The sequence below is a fragment of the Ammospiza nelsoni genome, chromosome 3 (genome assembly GCF_027579445.1).
Source record: "Ammospiza nelsoni isolate bAmmNel1 chromosome 3, bAmmNel1.pri, whole genome shotgun sequence".
Lineage (NCBI taxonomy): Eukaryota > Metazoa > Chordata > Aves > Passeriformes > Passerellidae > Ammospiza > Ammospiza nelsoni.
Window position 1 is genome coordinate 113,965,325 of NC_080635.1, and position 18,028 is coordinate 113,983,352.

The following is an 18,028-nucleotide window of genomic DNA, read 5'->3' on the forward strand; positions in this document are numbered from 1 at the left end:
TCTGTTCACGTCATAAATGATCAACGAGAAACCCAAATTAATAACTGCGAAATATTTTATTTTCGTGACTAAAAATTCAGTTCTCAAAACCCAAACTTGGTTCTAAAAACCCACAGCCAAAGGGACAGCGTCGAGATTGCTGCCGGGTGAACCCAGATCCGGCCTCCATCGCATGGGATGCCCCTCTGTCCATGTTATAAATTAACCATCAGAAAGCCAAATTAATAAATGTGAAAGGTTTTATATTTGTGACTAAAAATTCAGTTCTCAAAAACAGCCAAAGACACAGCATCGGGATTGGTGCTGGGTGAACGCAGATCCGGCCTCTATTGCATGGGATCCCCTCTGTTCATGTGATAAATTATCAATCAGAAATGCAAATTAATACATGCAAAAGATTTTATTTCCGTGATTAAAAATTCAGTTCTGAAAACCAACAGCCAAAGAGACAGCGTTGGGATCAGCCCTGGGTGAACCCAGATCCGGCCTCTATCACGTTGAATGCCCCTCTGTTCATGTTATAAATTATCAACAAGAAATCCGAATTAATAAATGCGAAAGATTTTATTTTGGTGACTAAAACTTCAGTTCTCAAAAGTCAAAATCAAAGAGACAGTGTCGAGCACGGGATCAGTACTGGCTGAACCCAGATCTGACCTCTATCACATTGGATATCCCCCTGCTCATGCTATAAATTAGCAATCAGAAAGCCAATTTAATAAGTGCAAAAGATTTTATTTTCATGACTAAAAATTCAGTTCTCAAAACCCAAATTCAGTTCTGAAAATCCCCAGCCAAAGGGACAGCGTGGAGCCTGGGATCGGCTCTGGGTGAACCCGGATCCGGCCTCCATCGCATGGGATCCCCCTCTGTCCATGTTATAAATTAACAATCAGAAAGCCAAATTAATAAACGTGAAAGGTTTTATATTCGTGACTAAAAATTCTGTTCTCAAAAAGAGCCAAAGACACAGCATCGGGATTGGTGCTGGGTGAAAACAGATCCAGCCTCCATCGCATGGGATCCCCTCTGTTCATGTTATCAATTAGCAATCAGAAATCCAAATTAATAAATGCAGAAGATTTTATTTTCGTGATTAAAAATTCAGTTCTGAAAACCAACAGCCAAAGAGACAGCGTTGGGATCAGCCCTGGGTGAACACAGATCCGGCCTCTATCACGTTGAATGCCCCTCTGATCATGTTATAAATTATCAGCAGAAATTCAAATTAATAAATGGGAAAGATTTTATTTTGGTGACTAAAAATTCAGTTCTCAAAAGTCAAAATCCAAGTGACAGTGTCGAGCACGGGATCAGCCCTGGCTGAACCCAGATCCGGCCTCTATCACATCGGATCTCCCTCTGTTCATGTTATAAATTATCAACAAGAAATCCAAATTAATAAATGCGAAAGATTTTATTTTGGTGACTAAAAATTCAGTTCTCAAAAGTCACAATCAAAGGGACAGCGTGGAGCCCGGGATCGGCTCCGGATGAGCCCAGATCCGGCCTCTATTGCATGGGATCCCCTCTGTTCATGTGATAAATTAGCAATCAGAAATCCAAATTAATAAATGCAAAAGATTTTATTTTCGTGATTAAAAATTCAGTTCTGAAAACCAGCAGCCAAAGAGACAGCGTTGGGATCAGCCCTGGGTGAACACAGATCTGGCCTCTATCGCACCGGATCCCCCTCTGATCATGTAATAAATTATCAGCAGAAATTCACATTAATAAATGCGAAAGATTTTATTTTGGTGACTAAAAAATTTGGTTCTCAAAACCCCCAGCCAAAGAGACAGCGTCAAACACGAGATCGGCACTGGGTGAACCCAGACCCGGCCTCTATCGCATCAAATCTCCCTCTGTTCATGTTATAAATTATCAACAAGAAATCCAAATTAATAAATGTGGAAGGTTTTATATTCGTGACTAAAAATTCAGTTCTCAAAACCCAAATTCAGTTCTGAAAATCCCCAGCCAAAGGGACAGCGTGGAGCCTGGGATCGGCTCTGGGTGAACCCGGATCCGGCCTCCATCGCATGGGATCCCCCTCTGTCCATGTTATAAATTAACAATCAGAAAGCCAAATTAATAAACGTGAAAGGTTTTATATTCGTGACTAAAAATTCAGTTCTCAAAAAGAGCCAAATACAGTAATTCCATTGTGCCAATCTGTCTGTGGTCTGTCCCTTGTCAGAAGCTGGTTGGATATTTAATTTATTTTACAATTTTTTATTTTATATATTTTCCATCTAAGCCTGAGTCACTTTACATTACAAATTACACCCTTAAATATGAATTATTTTACATTATATCTTACAGCAGCTTCAGTGAGGCAATCGGTCCATGGGCTGTCCGTGGTCTGAGGCTCTTTAGGTTTTCATTACATGTTTAATTTATTTTACAATTTTTCTTTTATACATTTTTCACCTAAGAATGGATTACTTTACATTACAAATTACACCCCTAAGTATGAATTATTTTACATTACATATCACAGCAACTTCGGTGTGGCAATCTGTCTGCGGGCTGTCCGTGCTCAGAGGCCCATTGGATATTGAATTTATTTTACAATTTTTTATTTTTATACATTTTCCGCTTAAGAATTAATTATTTGACATTATATATCACAGCAACTGCTCTGTGCTAATCTATCTCTGGGTTGCTCACGGTCAGAGGCTCGTTGGATGTTAAGTTTATTTTACAATTTTTATTCTATATATTTTCCACCTAAGCATGAATTATTTCACATTATATATTATATCCATAAGTATGAATTATTTCACATTCTCTATCACATCCATAAGTCTGAATTATTTTACATCACATATTCCAGTAATTCCATTGTGCCAATCTGTCTGTGGGCTGTCCATGGTCAGAGGGTGGCTGGATATTTAATTTATTTTACAATTTTTTATTTTATATATTTTCCATCTAAGCCTGAGTCACTTTACATTACAAATTACACCCTTAAATATGAATTATTTTACATTACATATCACAGCAACTTCGGCGTGGCAATCTGTCTGTGGGCTGTCCGTGCTCAGAGGCTCATTGGATGTTTAAATTTATTTTACAATTTTTTATTTTTATACATTTTCCACTTAAACATGAATTATTTTACGTTACATATCACAGCAATTTCAGGGTGGCAATCTGTCCATGGGTTGCTCATGGTCAGCAGTGCCTTGGATGTTTAATTCATTTTTCAATTTTTATTTTATACATTTCTCCCTTAAGCAGGAATTATTTCACATTATATATTACCTCAACTTCGGTGTGGCAATCTGTCTGCGGGCTGTCCATGGTCAGAGGCTCGTTGGATATTAAATTTATTTTACAATTTTTTTTTATACATTTTACACCTAAGTATTAATTATTTTACATTGAATATCATAGTGGCAATGTTTCTCTGGGCTGTCCGTGCTCAGAGGCCCGTTGGATTTTCCTTAGACGTTTAATTTCTTTTACAATTTTTATTTTATACATTTCCCGCCTAAGCATGAGTTACTTTACATCACATATTACATTGGGATCCCCCAAATTCCTGCCCGAAATTCCAGCCTCAAATTCCCGGAGTCGCACATTCCTGGGGGAAACTGAGGCACAAAGCCCCACCTTCATCCTGGGATCCCTCAAATCCCTGCTGGTTCCTGCAGCATTCCTGGGGAAACTGAGGCACAGCACCCCCAACATCCTGGGATCCCCCAGATTCCCGCCTCAAATTCCTGGAGTCGCACATTCCTGGGGAAACTGAGGCACGAACCCCACCTCATCCTGGGATCCCCCAAGTTCCGGCTCTTTACTGCAGCATTCCAGGGGAAACTGAGGCACAGACCAACCCCCCCCCCCCCCCATCCATCCTGGCATCCTCGAAATTCCCGCTCCGAAATTCCCACCTCGAATTCCCGCTCCTTCCTCAAGCTGCCGCATTCCTGGGGAAACTGAGGCACGAACACCCGCCTTCATCCTGGGATCCCTCAAATTCCGGCTTTTTACTGCGGTATTCCAGGGGAAACTGAGGCACCGCCCCCCAACATCCTGGGATCCCCCAAATTCCTTCTCCTTTCTAGAGCTGCCGCATTCCGGGGGGAAACTGAGGCACAAACACCCACCTTCATCCTGGGGTCCCTCAAATTCCGGCTCCTCACTGCAGCGTTCCAGGGGGAAACTGAGGCACAAACCGCCCAACATCCCGGGATCCCCCAAATTCCCACCCTGAAATTCCCGCCTCAAATTCCCGGAGAAACTGAGGCACGAACCCCCCTTCATCCTGGGATCCCCCCAGATTCCCGCTTCTTCCTGCGGCATTCCGGGGGAAACTGAGGCACAGCCCCCCCAATCCTGGGATCCCCCAAATTCCCGTTCGTTCCTGCGATATTCCTGGGGAAACTGAGGCACAGCCCGGTCCAGTCCTGGGATCCCCCAAATTCCCGGGCTGCAACATTCCAGGGGGAAACTGAGGCACAGACCGCCAATCCTGGGGTCGCCCAAATTCCTGGAGCAGCACATTCCCAGGGGAAACTGAGGCACGGCCCGCCGGGTCCCGCCCGATCCGGGTCCGTCATTCCCGGAGAACAATGGGAACCGGGAACCGGGACAGCGGGGCGGGGGCGGGGCGGGGCCGAGACCGCCCCCATCCCGCGGGGACTCGGACCCGGATCGGGACCGGGATCGGGATCGGGACCGGCACCGGGATCGGGATCGGGATCAGGACCGGGACCGGGATCGGGATCGGGAGCTGCACCGGGACCGGGATCGGGACCGGGATCGGGGACCCCCGGCCCGGCCGCGGACCCCGGAGCGGGTACGGGACACTCGGGGGGCTGCGGGATCCGGGAATGGGAGGGAAAATTCCGGGAATGTGCGAGGATCCCGGGAATGTGTGCGGGACACTCGGGAATGGGAGCGGGCCCCGGGAATGGGAACGGGACCCCGGGAATGGGAACGGGACCCGGGAATGGGAACGGGACCCCGGGAATGAGAACGGGACCCGGGAATGGGAACGGGACCCCGGGAATGAGAACGGGACCCGGGAATGGGAGCGGGCCCCGGGAATGGGAACGGGACCCGGGAGTGGGAACGAGACTCCGGGAACGGGAGCGGGACCCCGGGAGTGGGGGCGGGACCCCGGGAATGCGTGCGAGACACTCGGGGGGCTGCGGGACCCCGGGAATGTGGGGGGATCCTGGAAATGCGGGAAGGACCCCGGGAATGGGAACGGGACCCCGGGAATGGGAGTGGGATCCCGGGAATTTGGGGGGACCCCGAGAATGCGTGCGGGAGACTCGGGGGGCTGCGGGATCCAGGAAATGCGGGCGAGGTCCCGGGAATGCAGGAGGGGCCCCGGGAATGCGTGCGGGACACTCGGGGGGTTGCGGGGTCCCGGGAATGCGAGCGAGACCCCGGGATTGGGGGGGACCCCGGGAATGGGAGCGAGGTCCCGGGAGTGCGTGCGGGGATCCGGGAATGTGGGAGAATCCCGGGAATGCGGGGGGGGGGACCCCGGGATCGGGACGGGACCCCGGGAATGGGAGCGGGACCCCGGAAATATGAGCGGGGCAGTTGGGGGGCTGCGGGACCCCCGGAATGGGAACGGGACCCCGGGAGTGCGGGGGGATCCCGGTATCGGAGCGGGACCCCGGGAATAAGGGGGAAATCCGGGAATGTGGGGGGACGCCGGGAATGCGTGCGGGACCTCGGGAATGCGGGGGGGATCCCGGGAATGGGAACGGGACCCCGGGAATGAGAACGGGAGAACCCCGGGATCGGAACGGGACCCCGGGAATGGGAACGGGACTCTGGGAATGTGGGGGGACCCCAGGAACGGGACCCCGGGAATGGGAACGGGACCCCGGGAATGCGGGGGGATCCCGGGATCGGGACGGGACCCCGGGAATGGGAACGGGACTCTGGGAATGTGGGGGGACCCCAGGAACGGGACCCCGGGAATGGGAACGGGACCCGGGGAATGCGGGGGGATCCCAGGAACGGGACCCCGGGAATGGGAACGGGACCCCGGGAATGCGGGGGGATCCCAGGAACGGGACCCCGGGAATGCGGGGGGATCCCGGGATCGGAGCGGGACCCCGGGAATGGGAACGGGACCCCGGGAATGTGGGGGGATCCCAGGAACGAGAGCCCGGGAGTGCGGGGAGGGATGCCGGGATTGGGCCGGGCCGGGCCGGTCCCTCCCGGGTCGCGCTCCGCGGGGGCCATGTCGCGACATGTGGGGCCTTGTCCGGACACGTCAGAACACGTCGGGCCGGGTTTTCCCCGCGTTTTGCGGGACGCGCCTTCTCCCGGGGGCTCCTTTTCCCTTCCCGCATCCCGGGGGTCGCTGCCCCCATTTTGGGGGGTCCCAGCCGCGCTTTTGGGGGGGGGGAGGGGAAATTTGGGGTGTAGCGGGATGGGGGAGGGGCGGCCGTGCCGGGGGGGAGGGGCACTCCCGGTTCTGCTGATTTATTAAAAATATCGATATCGATCCCGTACCGATATCCAACTGTCAGGGACAAAAACTCGCACAGTTTAGAGTTAGAAAATACAGGTTTATTGTGGGATCGCTCCCAAATTCACACCGCAATTTACAGGCGATCGATCACAGAGCCCTTATTTTATCCATAATTGGGTATTGAACACCCAAAATACAAATATTCAGCACTTTGGTAATTAGTTCAAAAGTCCTTAAGCATGATAATTAGTTCAAAAGTCGTTAAGCATGCGCAGTTTGTTCCTCGAAATGGGTCCGTTGTCCCTTCCATGGGGAGGGGTCCCAAAATGAGGAAGTAAATGAAGTTTTCCTCCTTCTGACCTTTTCAATGCAAACACGACAAATTAACCCTTTGTAGAACTCCCACTCCCGTCTTCAATTGGTGTCAGAACAGAGGAATTTGTCTTATGTTCCTACAATTGTCCCATATTTATCAATTTCTATTCATCGATTTCTACTTTTCCATTCCTATTTATCCGTTTCTATTTATCAGTCAAAAGCTATTTATCAGTTTCTTCATTCTTCATTATAAACTCAGCTAACCCAATGATGCCGGATTTTGCCCCAAAAGGCGAGAATAACTGCCTAAGAGACTCAGCTTAAGTCTAATAAGCAGGAGGTATTTTATTGCAACGCGTCGGGGAAATCACAAAATGGATTTCTGAGTTTCCCGTAACAAAGGCAGGCCTTTTATACAGTTTTGGATATAGGATTACATCAGATCATATACATAATCGTATCTTTGCATGAATATTCATAGGGGGCGTGGCGTAGGCGGAGCGTGGGCGGGGACGCCTCTTTTGAGGATCATCTTGGTGGTCGTTCCGGTCGCCTTCATCATGGCCTGGGGTCTCCTGATGAGTCTTCCTCCTTGAACCTTTGAACCCCTTTCCTAATTTGGCCAATTCCCCGTGTGCTTGGCTTGGTCCCCATGGCTTGGCGAGGCTCTTAGGGTCAGTTTGACATTGTTGGCTCTGAACATGCTCAGCCCATCAGTTCCCCCATCCCTATCTCTCTTCCCTGTCATTGTGTTCCGTGCTTTAGCCGATTTATTGCTCTGTGTGTTTCCTAAATGCTATGCTTTCTTCAAATGCCTCACATTCTGTGTTTTAACTCATTATTTCTTGAAGGCTATCTGTTTTGGGGCTTCACCAACATGGTGCTAACAGACAATCAATTATTAGTTAACTACTCTTAAGTTCATCAAGGCCTGCCTATTTATTTTAATTAACTCCAGCAAAGCTGATCTCTAACTAAAATCTTCTCTAAAAATCTCCGAATTCATTAAAGTTTGTGTCTCTCTGAATTCACTACAGTTTCTGTTTCTCTGACTTCATTACAGTTTCTGTTTCTCTGACTTCATTAATTTGTGTTTCTCTGAATTCACTGAAGTTTGTGTCTCTCTGAATTCATTAAATTTTATGTCTCTCTGAATTCGCTAAAGTTTGTGTCTCTGAATTCCTTAAAGTTTGTCTCTCAATGAATTCACTAAAGTTTGTGTCTCTCTGAATTTATTACAGTTTGTGTCTCTCTGACTTCATTAGTTTGTGTCTCTGAATTCACTAAAATTTGTGTCTCTAGATTCATTACAGTTTGTGTCTCTCTGAATTCACTAAAATTTGTCTCTAGATTCATTACAGTTTGTGTCTCTCTGAATTCACTAAAATTTGTGTCTCTAGATTCATTACAGTTTGTGTCTCTAGATTCATTACAGTTTGTGTCTCTCTGAATTCACTAAAATTTGTGTCTCTAGATTCATTACAGTTTGTGTCTCTCTGAATTCACTAAAATTTGTGTCCCGCTGTTCCCGCAGCTCCGACGTTCCCTGGGATCGGGAATCGCGGCCGGGAATCACCGGAGCGGGCCCGGGCTCGGGCGGTGACCTCGGTGGCCCCGGAAAGAGCGCGCACCTTCCTCCTCATCCTCATCCTCCTCCTCCTCGTGCCCGACTTCCTCTTCCTCCCCCGGGCTCGGAACCGTCGGGCGGCGGCTGCGACACCGCGGGGACATCGCGGCGCTCACGGCATTCCCGGGACAATCGTGGGACTGAGAAAATTCCTGGGACACTCTTGGGACTGAGAAAATTCCCGGGACACCCCCGGGACATCTCCGGAACTGCCGGAATTCCCGGGACACTCTTGGGACAGAGAAAATTCCCTGGACACCTTTGGGACACTCTTGGGACTGAGAAAATCCCTGGGACACCCTCGGGACATCCGCGGGACATCTCCGGAACATCCTCGGGACTGCCGGAATTCCCGTGCCGCTTTTGGAATTTCCAGGACACTTCTGGGACTCTGAAAATTTCCTGGACACCCCTTGGGACTCAAAAAAAAATTCTTGGGACACCCTTGGAACGCTCTTGATACTGAGGACATTCCTGGGACGCCCCCGGGACTGCCGGAATTCCCGGGCCACGTTTGGCACTGGCCGCAGCCCCGGCGAGGAGAGGAGGCGCCGTTCCCGTCCCGCTCTCCGGGGCCATGTTCCGCTTCCTGCCCCGCTGGAGGAGGAGGCGCCCCGAGGATGCCCCCGGGGCCGCGGATCGCGGAGCTCTCCCGGAGGAGTTTTCCCCCCAGTCCCGGCACCGGCAGCCCGGGCAGGGCTGGGCCTGCCTGTGGAGGCACACCGGGACGCGGCATTGCCCGGGAGCCGGGCACACCGGGACGGGGCATTCCCCAGGAACCGGGCACACCGGGACGGGGCATTCCCCAGGAACCGGGCACACCGGGACGGGGCATTCCCCAGGAACCGGGCACACCGGGACGGGGCATTCCCCAGGAACCGGGCACACCGGGACGCGGCATTGCCCGGGAGCCGGGCACACCGGGACGCGGCATTGCCCGGGAGCCGGGCACACCGGGAGAGACGCCGGGATACCGGGAGAGGCGGGAGCCGGGCCCGGGTGTGCGCAGGTGAACGGGAAAGGGCCGGGGAGCGGCGGAGCCCGGCAGGAGCAGCCGCAGGTGGGGAACAGCCCCAGAGGGACCCAAGCCCTCGGGAAGGACTTTGGGGACAAGCCGGGTGTCCCACGCCAGGCCAGCAACGGGAATGAGCCCAGGGAAGGGACGGATCGGCCTCGGCGTCGGGCCCCGCTCCCACCGCGGGCTGGGAACAGGGAGGATGAGGAGGGAGAGCCCAGCGGCAATTCCCGGAGCCAGGAGAGGGACACGAACAAGGACAGTGCCACCCACAACGGGAATGAGCCCAGGGAAGGGACGGATCGGCCTCGGCGTCGGGCCCCGCTCCCACCCCGGGCTGGGAGCAGGGAGGATGAGGAGGGAGAGCCCGGCAGCAATTCCCGGAGCCGGGACAAGGACAGTGGCACTGCCCTCCAGAACGGGAATGTGCCAGGGGAAGGGATGGATCAGCCCGCGTGCGTTCCCTCGGTCTGGACTGCCAAAAGGGAGGATGAGGAGGGAGAGCCCGGCAGCAATTCCCGGAGCCGGGGGACGGTCACTGCCGCTGCCACCACCCCCGGAAGGGACAGACGGACGGAAGCTCTGTCGGGAGCGGAGCGCAGGGAGTGGCTCTGGCAGAGGCTGCTCCAGCTGGGAGAGGACATGGCGAACTGGGAAGGGAAGCCCACGGCGGAGCTGGCGGCCGGGCTGGCGCGGCGCATCGCGGAGACGCCCCTCTGCAGCTACCCCGAGGGGCCGGGGGGCACCCGCAGCGCCCGGCGGGAGCGGAGCTCCGGAGCCAGCCCGGACCCCGACATTCCCAGCGGGATTTATGGAAGCCTCCTCAGAATGCTGAGAGCCAGCGGGAGCGCCGAGAGCGCAGAGGAGGACCCGGGCTCCGGCTCAAGCTCAGGCTCAGGCTCAGGCTTAGACTCAGGCTCAAGCTCGGGCTCGAGCTCAAGCTTGGGCTGGGAACAGGGCTCTGGAGCCAGCCCAGATCACATTTCCAGTGGGCGTTACAGGAACCTCCTCAGAATGCGGGGGGCGAGTGGGAGCACTGAGAGCGCGGAGGAGGACTCAGGCTGGGAGCAGAGCTCTGGAGCCAGCCCAGACTGCGACATTCCATGTGGAAATTGCTTCATCGGAATGCTGAGGGCCAGCGGGAACGCCGAGAGCTCGGAGGAGGACTCTGGCTTGGAGCAGGATCAGGATCAGGATCAGGCCGCCATGAACGGCGTGCAGGCTCCCAGCCGCCTGGAGCTGAGGTTCCCGGAGGTGTGGGCGCGCTCCCGGCTGGACTGCGGGCGCGTGGCCGAGGAGGTGCAGCTGGACGGGGCCCCGGTGCCCTTCCAGCAGCAGCGCCCGCTGCGCCCGGACGAGGAGGAGCAGATGGCGGAGCTGCTGAAGGAGTACCAGGACCAGGAAATCGTGGTGAAGGGCACCTCTGAATCCAACAATCCCTTGATTCTCTACCAAAAACCGCATGGGCGCGGCGTCCGCCTCAGCCTGGACTGCCGCGCCCTCAACGCCGCCACCCCCGTGGAGCCCCAGGAGCGGCTGGACCGGGACAGGCTCCTGACCTCCATCAACCCCCGCAGCCGCTTCTTCTCCGTGCTGGACCTGTCCAACGCCTGCCTCGCCATCCCGCTGGCCTCCAGCTGCTGGCACCGCTTCGCCTTCACCTTCGGGGACCAGCAGTTCCTGTTCACGCGGCTGCCGCCGACGTTCCGCGGCACCGCCTCCATCCTGCACCGCCGCGTGGCCGCCATGCTGAGCCAGCTGAGCCCCGACACCGCCCGCGGCGTCTTCCACTACTCCGACGACATCCTCATCACCGCCAAGCGCCGGCGGCAGCTGCGGTTCCGCACCCGCCGCGTGCTGCAGCTGATCCAGAGCACCGGCTTCAAAGTGAACCGCGAGAAGACGCAGCTGGTGCAGCCCGAGGTGAATTTCCTGGGCCTGACCCTGAGCGCCGCGGGGCGCCGCGTGCCCCACGAGAGGCTGAACCAGATCTGCCAGCACTGCGACGCTCCCGAGCCCTGGCATCCCGACCGGCTCCGCTCCGTCCTCGGCGAGTTCAACGATCTGAAGGAATTCATCGCCGACTACTTGGAGCTGGCGATGCCGCTGCAGGCCCTGGCGGTGCCGGAGAAGTGGCAAGGGGAGCGGGAATGGAAGTGGCAGCGGGAATGGCGACAGGGAGGCTGGGAGCAGCTGCAGCGGCTGAAGGAGGCTCTGAAGGCGGCACCCACCCTGCTTTTCCCCAATAAATCCCAGCCCTTCGTGATCCGGCTGTCGGTGCACGAGTGCTCGGTGGGAGCCGTGCTGCTGCAGGAGAGGGAGGGAGAGCTGCTCCCGGTGCGGCACTGCTCCCACAGGCTCCGCGGCCAGAGCTGGGCCCCGCAGGACGCCGCGTGCCTGGCGGCCGCCCGGGCTGTTGAGGCCTTCCAGAGCCTCACGGGGCCGGCTCCCATCCTCATCCAGGGCCCCGCCGGGCGTTACCTGCTCCGGGGCAAGCCGCTGCTCGAGGGCTGCACCTGCGACCCCGAGCTCCCGGAGCGATGGAGGCTGCTGGTGACCACCAAGGGCCTGGAGCGGCAGGAATCCCAAACCGCGCCGATCCCGCTGGCCCCGGGGCTGCAGGAACCCCGATTGGTGTCGATCCCGCTGGCCCCGGCGCTCTGGCAGCTGCCTGCCGACATTCCCAAAGCCAACGTCTGGTTCCTGGCCGTGGAGAAGGGATCGTCCGGAAAACAGTCCGTGGCGTTTGCTGCCGTGAACCTGGAGGAGCGGTGGCTGCTGGGGCTGCGGCAGGGCTGCGACAAGGAGGCGGCGTTGCTGGAGGCGCTGCAGGAGCTGCAGGAGCAGCACCGGAGCTGCCACCCGCTGTTCCTCTATTCCAGCTGGCCCTTGCTGGCGCCGAGGCTGAAGCAGCTCGAGCGGAGCTGGCGCTACAGCCAGGGCACGGTGCCTGCAGCGCTGCGCCGGCTCCGCTCCTGCCCGGGAATGCTGCAGGTGCGCCAGGTGGGATGGCACGGCAACGTGGCGCCGGACGAGAGCAGATGGATGCAGGAGGTGAGAGCCAGAGCCAGAGCCATGGCCAAGAACCCCGTGAAGAGCCGGAAGGACTGGGAGCCGTCGGCGTACGAGCGGCAGGAGATCGTGGCGCAGTGCCACCGCCGGTGCCACGACGGCGCGCAGGAAACGCTGCGCCGTGTGCAGCACGTGCGGTCCTGGACAAACGCCCACGAGGACGTGGCGCGCTGGGTGCGGCGCTGCCCCCGGTGCCAGGAGGGGAATCCCGTTCCCGATCCCGACCCCGACCCGGCCCCGCAGCGCGAGCGGGGCCCCTGGTCCCGGCTGTGGCTCAGCCTCTGCACGGGGCTCCTGGAGAGCCCCGAGGGGTTCCGGGCGCTGCTGCTGGTGCAGGACGAGCTCTCGGGCTGGCTCGACGCCTTCCCGCTGCGGGAGCCCGCGCAGCCCGAGGTGTGCCGGGTGCTGCTGCACGAGGTGTTTGGGCGCTTCGGGAGGGTGGGCACGGTGCTGCTGAAGCCCAAACCCGCCTGGCTGTGGCACCTGCTGCGGCGGCCGCCCCTCCTGGGCTGGCACGGGCGCCTGGAGCCCGCGGAGCCGGCGGAGGGAGCGGCACCGGGGGTGGCCAGGGTGGCTCAGGCGCTCGGGAAGGGCTGGGCGGCCGCGCTGCCGCTGATCCGGGCGGGATTCGCGGCCCAGTGGGTGCGGGAGGAGGAGCTGGGAGCGCTGCTCTGCATCCCCGGGCTGCCGCTGGAGGTGCGCTGCAGGAATTCGGATTGGAAGGGGGAGTGCGGTGGGAATGGGAGTGGGAATGGGAATGGGAAGGAGAACGAGCTCTTGTGGCTGAACGCGATGGAGATCCTGGAGGGATACCGGCAAAAGGTGCAGGAAGCGCTCTGGTAGGAGCTGGCATCAGGATCTGGGATTGGGAACCAAGATCGGGGGGCTGGGATTGGGATCAGGATCTGGGAGTTAGGATGGGGATCTGGGAGCTGGGATTGGGATCAGGAAGCAAGATCTGGGATTGGGATCGGGATCTGGGAGCTGGGATTGGGATCAGGAACCAAGATCTGGGATTGGGATCGGGATCTGGGAGCTGGGATTGGGATCAGGAACCAAGATCTGGGATTGGGATCGGGATCTGGGAGCTGGGATTGGGATCAGGAACCAAGATCTGGGATTGGGATCTGGGAGTTAGGGTCGGCATCTGGGAGCTGGGATTGGGATCTGGATCCAGGATCAGAATTGGAGAGCTGGGATTGGGATTTGGGATTGGGATCCAAGAGCCAGGATTGGGATCTGGGATTGGGATCGGGAACCAAGATCTGGGAGCTGGGATTGAGAGCAGGATGTGGGAGTTAGAATTGGGAGCTGGGATTGGGATCCAAAGCCAGAACTGAGAGCTGGGATCAGGAGCCAGGATTGGGAGCTGGGACTGAGAGCCAGGATTGGGATCAGGGTCCAGGATTGGGATCCAAAGCCAGGATCAGGAGCTGGGATCAGGATCTGAGATCCAGGATGAGGATCTGTGAGCTGGGATTGGGATTGAGAGCCTGGATTCTGCACTGGGAGCTGGGATTGGGATTTGGGATGTGGGACGCAGGATTGGGAGCCAGGTTTGGGATCAGGAACCAGGATCCAGGAGCTGGGATCAGGGGTGGGAGCTGGGGGATTGAGATTGGGATTGGGATCTGGGATCCAGGATTGGGATCTGCGTTCCAGGATTGGGATCTGGCATCCAGGATTGGGATCTGGCATCCAGGATTGGGATCTGGGATCTGCATTCCAGGATTGGGATCTGGGATCCAGGATTGGGATCTGGGATCTGGGATCTGCGTTCCAGGATTGGGATCTGGGATCCAGGATTGGGATCTGGGATCTGGGATCTGCGTTCCAGGATTGGGATCTGGGATCCAGGATTGGGATCCAGGATTGGGATCTGCGTTCCAGGATTGGGATCTGCGTTCCAGGATTGGGATCTGGGATCCAGGATTGGGATCCAGGATTGGGATCTGGGATCCAGGATTAGGATCTGGGATCCAGGATTGGGATTTGGGATCTGGGATCCAGGATTGGGATCTGGGATCCAGGATTGGGATGCGCCGGATCTGGGCCCCACTGTGAGGGGCTGGGGGAGGTTGGGCTGTGCTGGGGGATTTAGGTGGGACATGGGCTGGGTTTAGGGCTGGGAGAGGTTTAAGCAGGGCTGGGAGAGCTTTTAGGCTCAGCTGGGAGAGGTTTTAGGCTGGACTTTGAGATATTTCAGGCTCGACTGGGAGAGCTTTTAGGCCTGGTGAAGGTTTTAGGCGGGACTGAGAGGCTTTAAGGTGGGACTGGGCTGTTGGGCAGGGCTGAGCAGAGCTTTAGGCCTGGGAGAGGTTTTAGACAGGACTGGGGCTCTTTTAAGCCAGACTGGGAGGGATTTTAGGTGAGAATTGGAACCTATTAGAACTGGTGAGGATTTAAGTCGGGACTGAAGGACTTTTAGGCCAGGGAGAGATTTTAGGTGGGACTGAGCGAGGTTTTAGGCCTGGGAGAGGTTTTAGGCTGGACTGAGGAGCTTTTAGGCCAGGCTGGGAGGCTTTAGTCTGGATTGAGGAGGTTTTGGGCAGGACTGGGACAGGTTTTAGGCTGGATTCGGGACCTTTTAGGACTGGTGAAGCTTTAAGCCAGGACTGGGGCACGTTTAGGCCCGGGATAGATTTCAGGCCGGACTAAGCCTGGCTCGACCTCCTGCTCCGCTGGCAGGGACATGTTTTCCCTGGAATGTTTTCTTATGGAATGTTTTCACTGGAGTTTTTCCCATAGAATGTTTTCTTATGGAATGTTTTCACTGGAGTTTTTTCCCTGGGATGTTTCCCCTGGGATATTTTCCCCCTGGGATGTTTTTCCCCTGGGATGTTTTTTATGGAATGTTCTTCCCCCTGGAAGGTTTTCCCCCGGGATGTTTTCCCTCCGTTTCTACCTCTCGTTGCTTTCATTAAAACCGAGTTTGAACTCCAGCCTTGACTTTTCCTCCTTCTCCCGTCCCCGTTCCCGCCGGCTCCGGGCAGGATGGGGTTAAATCCTTGGAGGAGATAAGCGGGAATTCTTCGGGAATTCTCTGGGCAATCTCCACAGCCCCAAGGCCATTCCTCCTCCTCACATTCCAGGGGGAGTTTCTATGGAGTCCACCCCCAGATCCAGGGAATTTTGGGGGCTGAATCTCGATTTGAATTCCAATTAAAATCCCAATTTTAATTCCAACTAAAATCCCAATATGAATTCCAATTAAAGTCCCAATCTGAATCCCAGTTAAAATCCCAATTTTAATTCCAATTGAAATCACAATTTGAATTCCAATTAAAATCCCAATCTGAATCCCAATTAAAATCCCAAACTGAATCCCAATTTTATTTCCAATTCAAATCCCAATTTGAATTTTTCCAGGGGCTTTTCCCGAGGCTCCTTCCAAAGGTTCTGGACCCTCCTTTCCCATTTTTCCCATTTCAGGCTCCCCGAGCCCCTCTGGCCCCTAAAACCCCGGAATTCTGGAAAAACTGGGATGGGAAAAGAGCCCTGAGAGGTCAAAATCCCAGGAATCCCAAACTGGGATCCACCAGCCGGGAAATCCCGGAGCAGGATTTGGGATCAGCTCCAGGGGCTGGGAATTCCCAGGGATGGGGATGATGATGAGGAGGAGGAGGAGGAAGATCCCGGGATCCCCAAAATCCGGGAATGAGCTGAGGACACAGCCCGAGGAGGGCTCTGCTCCCTCAGATTCCTGGGAATTTTTAAATTCCCTGGGTGGGATGGGGGGGCTGAGGAACCTCGGGATGTTCCTGATCCTGTGGGAATCCCAGCCCTGCCCTGGGATCACTGGGATCACCCTGGGATCCAGGTGGGACCCGGCCCCAGATCCAGGGAATGTTCCCAGGATCCCTGATCCAGCCCCAGATCCCTGAATCCCATCCCAGCTCAGAGATCCTGCCCCAAACCCAGGAATCCCATCCCAGACCAGGAATCCCATCCCAGACCAGGAATCCCATCCATAATCAGGAATCCCTTCCCAAACCCAGGAATCCCATCCCAGACCCCCGTCCCAGGTCCAAGAATCCCATCTCGGACTCAGGAATCCCATCCCAGGTCCAGGAATCCCATCCCAAACCCAGGAATCCCATCCCAGACCAGGAATCCCATCCCAGACCAGGAATCTCATCCCAAACCCAGGAATCCCATCCCAGATTCCCATCCCAGATCAGGAATCCCATCCCAGATCTCTGTCCCAGATCGGGAATCGGGAATCCCACCCCAAACCCAGGAATCCTATCCCAGATCCCTGATCCAGATCAGGATTCCAATCCCAGATCTCTGTCCCAGATGAGGAATCCCATTCCAAACCCAGGAATCCCATCCCAGATCCAGGAATCTCATCCCAAACCCAGGAATCCCATCCCAAACCCAGGAATCCCATCCCAGATCCCCATCCCAGACCAGAAATCCTATCCCCAACCAGGAATCCCCTCCCAAACCCAGGAATCCCATCCAAGATCCCTGTCTCAGGTCCAGGAATCTCATCCCAGATCCCTGAATCCCATTCCAGTTCAGGAATCCCACCTGAGATCCAGGAATCCCATCCCAGATCCCTGAATCCCATCCCAAACCCAGGAATCCAATCCCAGATCAGGAATCCCATCCCAGATCCCTGTTCCAGATCCAGGAATCCAATCCCAGATCAGGAATCCCATCCCAGGTCTGTTTCCCACATGAGATCCCCAAATCCAGAGGCCATTCCCAGCATCCCCATTTTCCAATGTCTGCCCCAGACCCATCCCCTATTCCCACTCCAAATCCAGGGATCAGGTCCCTGCCCCAGATCCAGTGATCAGACCCGAAATCCATCCCCCATCCCTGCCCCAAATCCAGGGATCAGATCCCAAACCCATCCCCTATTCCCACTCCAAATCCAGGGATCAGATCCCAAACCCATCCCCTATTCCTGCCGCAAATCCAGGGGTCACATCCCAAATCCAGGGGTCAGATCCCAAACCAATCCTGCCCCCAAATCCAGGGATCAGACCCCAATTCCCGCCCCCAGTCCCAGCCCCGTTCCCGACCCCATCCCCAATTCCCGCCCGCAATCCCAGCCCCCGTTCCCGACCCCATTCCCGATCCCGCCCCCAATCCCAGCCCCGTTCCCGACCCCATTCCCGATCCCGCCCCTTTCCCCTCCCTGGGGGCGGGCTCGGCATCGGCCGCTCCTTTTCCAGCCCCGATCCCAAATCCCGGTTTTTGATGGCCGCTGTCCAACCCGGCCGGGGCGCGCTCTTCTTGCTCTTCCTGCCTTTCCCACTTTTCCCTTTTTTCCACCTTTTCCACCTTTTCCCTATTTTCTCTCTTTTCCCGCTATTCCCACTTTTCCCCCCTTTTTCAACTTTTCCCGTTATTCCCCCTATTCCCGGTTTTCCCCCGCTCTTCCCTTTTCCCCGGTTTTTCCCGTTTTTCCCGTTTTTCCCGGTTTTTCCCGTTTTTCCCCGCTCGCTCCCGCCGGGAATCCCGCGCGCTGCCCCCGGGGCGGTTTCGGGGCCGCGGGGCCGGAGCGGGGGCGCCGCTCCCGGAGCTG

General features: G+C 55.9%; 1 protein-coding gene and 1 long non-coding RNA gene across 2 annotated transcripts; both read left to right on the forward strand.

The window, feature by feature from the left end:
• The first annotated feature begins 4,669 nt into the window (after nt 1–4,669).
• On the forward strand, nt 4,670–13,329 carry LOC132070711 (uncharacterized). The gene is made up of 2 exons (XM_059467698.1): nt 4,670–4,810; nt 8,307–13,329. Exon 2 carries the CDS (start codon nt 8,977–8,979, stop codon nt 13,327–13,329), a length of 4,353 nt encoding a protein of 1,450 aa, XP_059323681.1. The 5' UTR covers nt 4,670–4,810; nt 8,307–8,976.
• A 1,317-nt stretch (nt 13,330–14,646) lies between these two features.
• LOC132071576 (uncharacterized) lies at nt 14,647–15,428 on the forward strand. The gene is made up of 2 exons (XR_009418144.1): nt 14,647–14,965; nt 15,128–15,428. It is a non-coding gene; the product is annotated as an uncharacterized LOC132071576 (long non-coding RNA).
• Nucleotides 15,429–18,028: the final 2,600 nt, after the last annotated feature.

Bases quoted from the DNA above. Each gene is read 5' to 3' on its own strand.
- LOC132070711 (XM_059467698.1), top strand. From the start codon at position 8,977: ATGTTCCGCTTCCTGCCCCGCTGGAGGAGGAGGCGCCCCGAGGATGCC.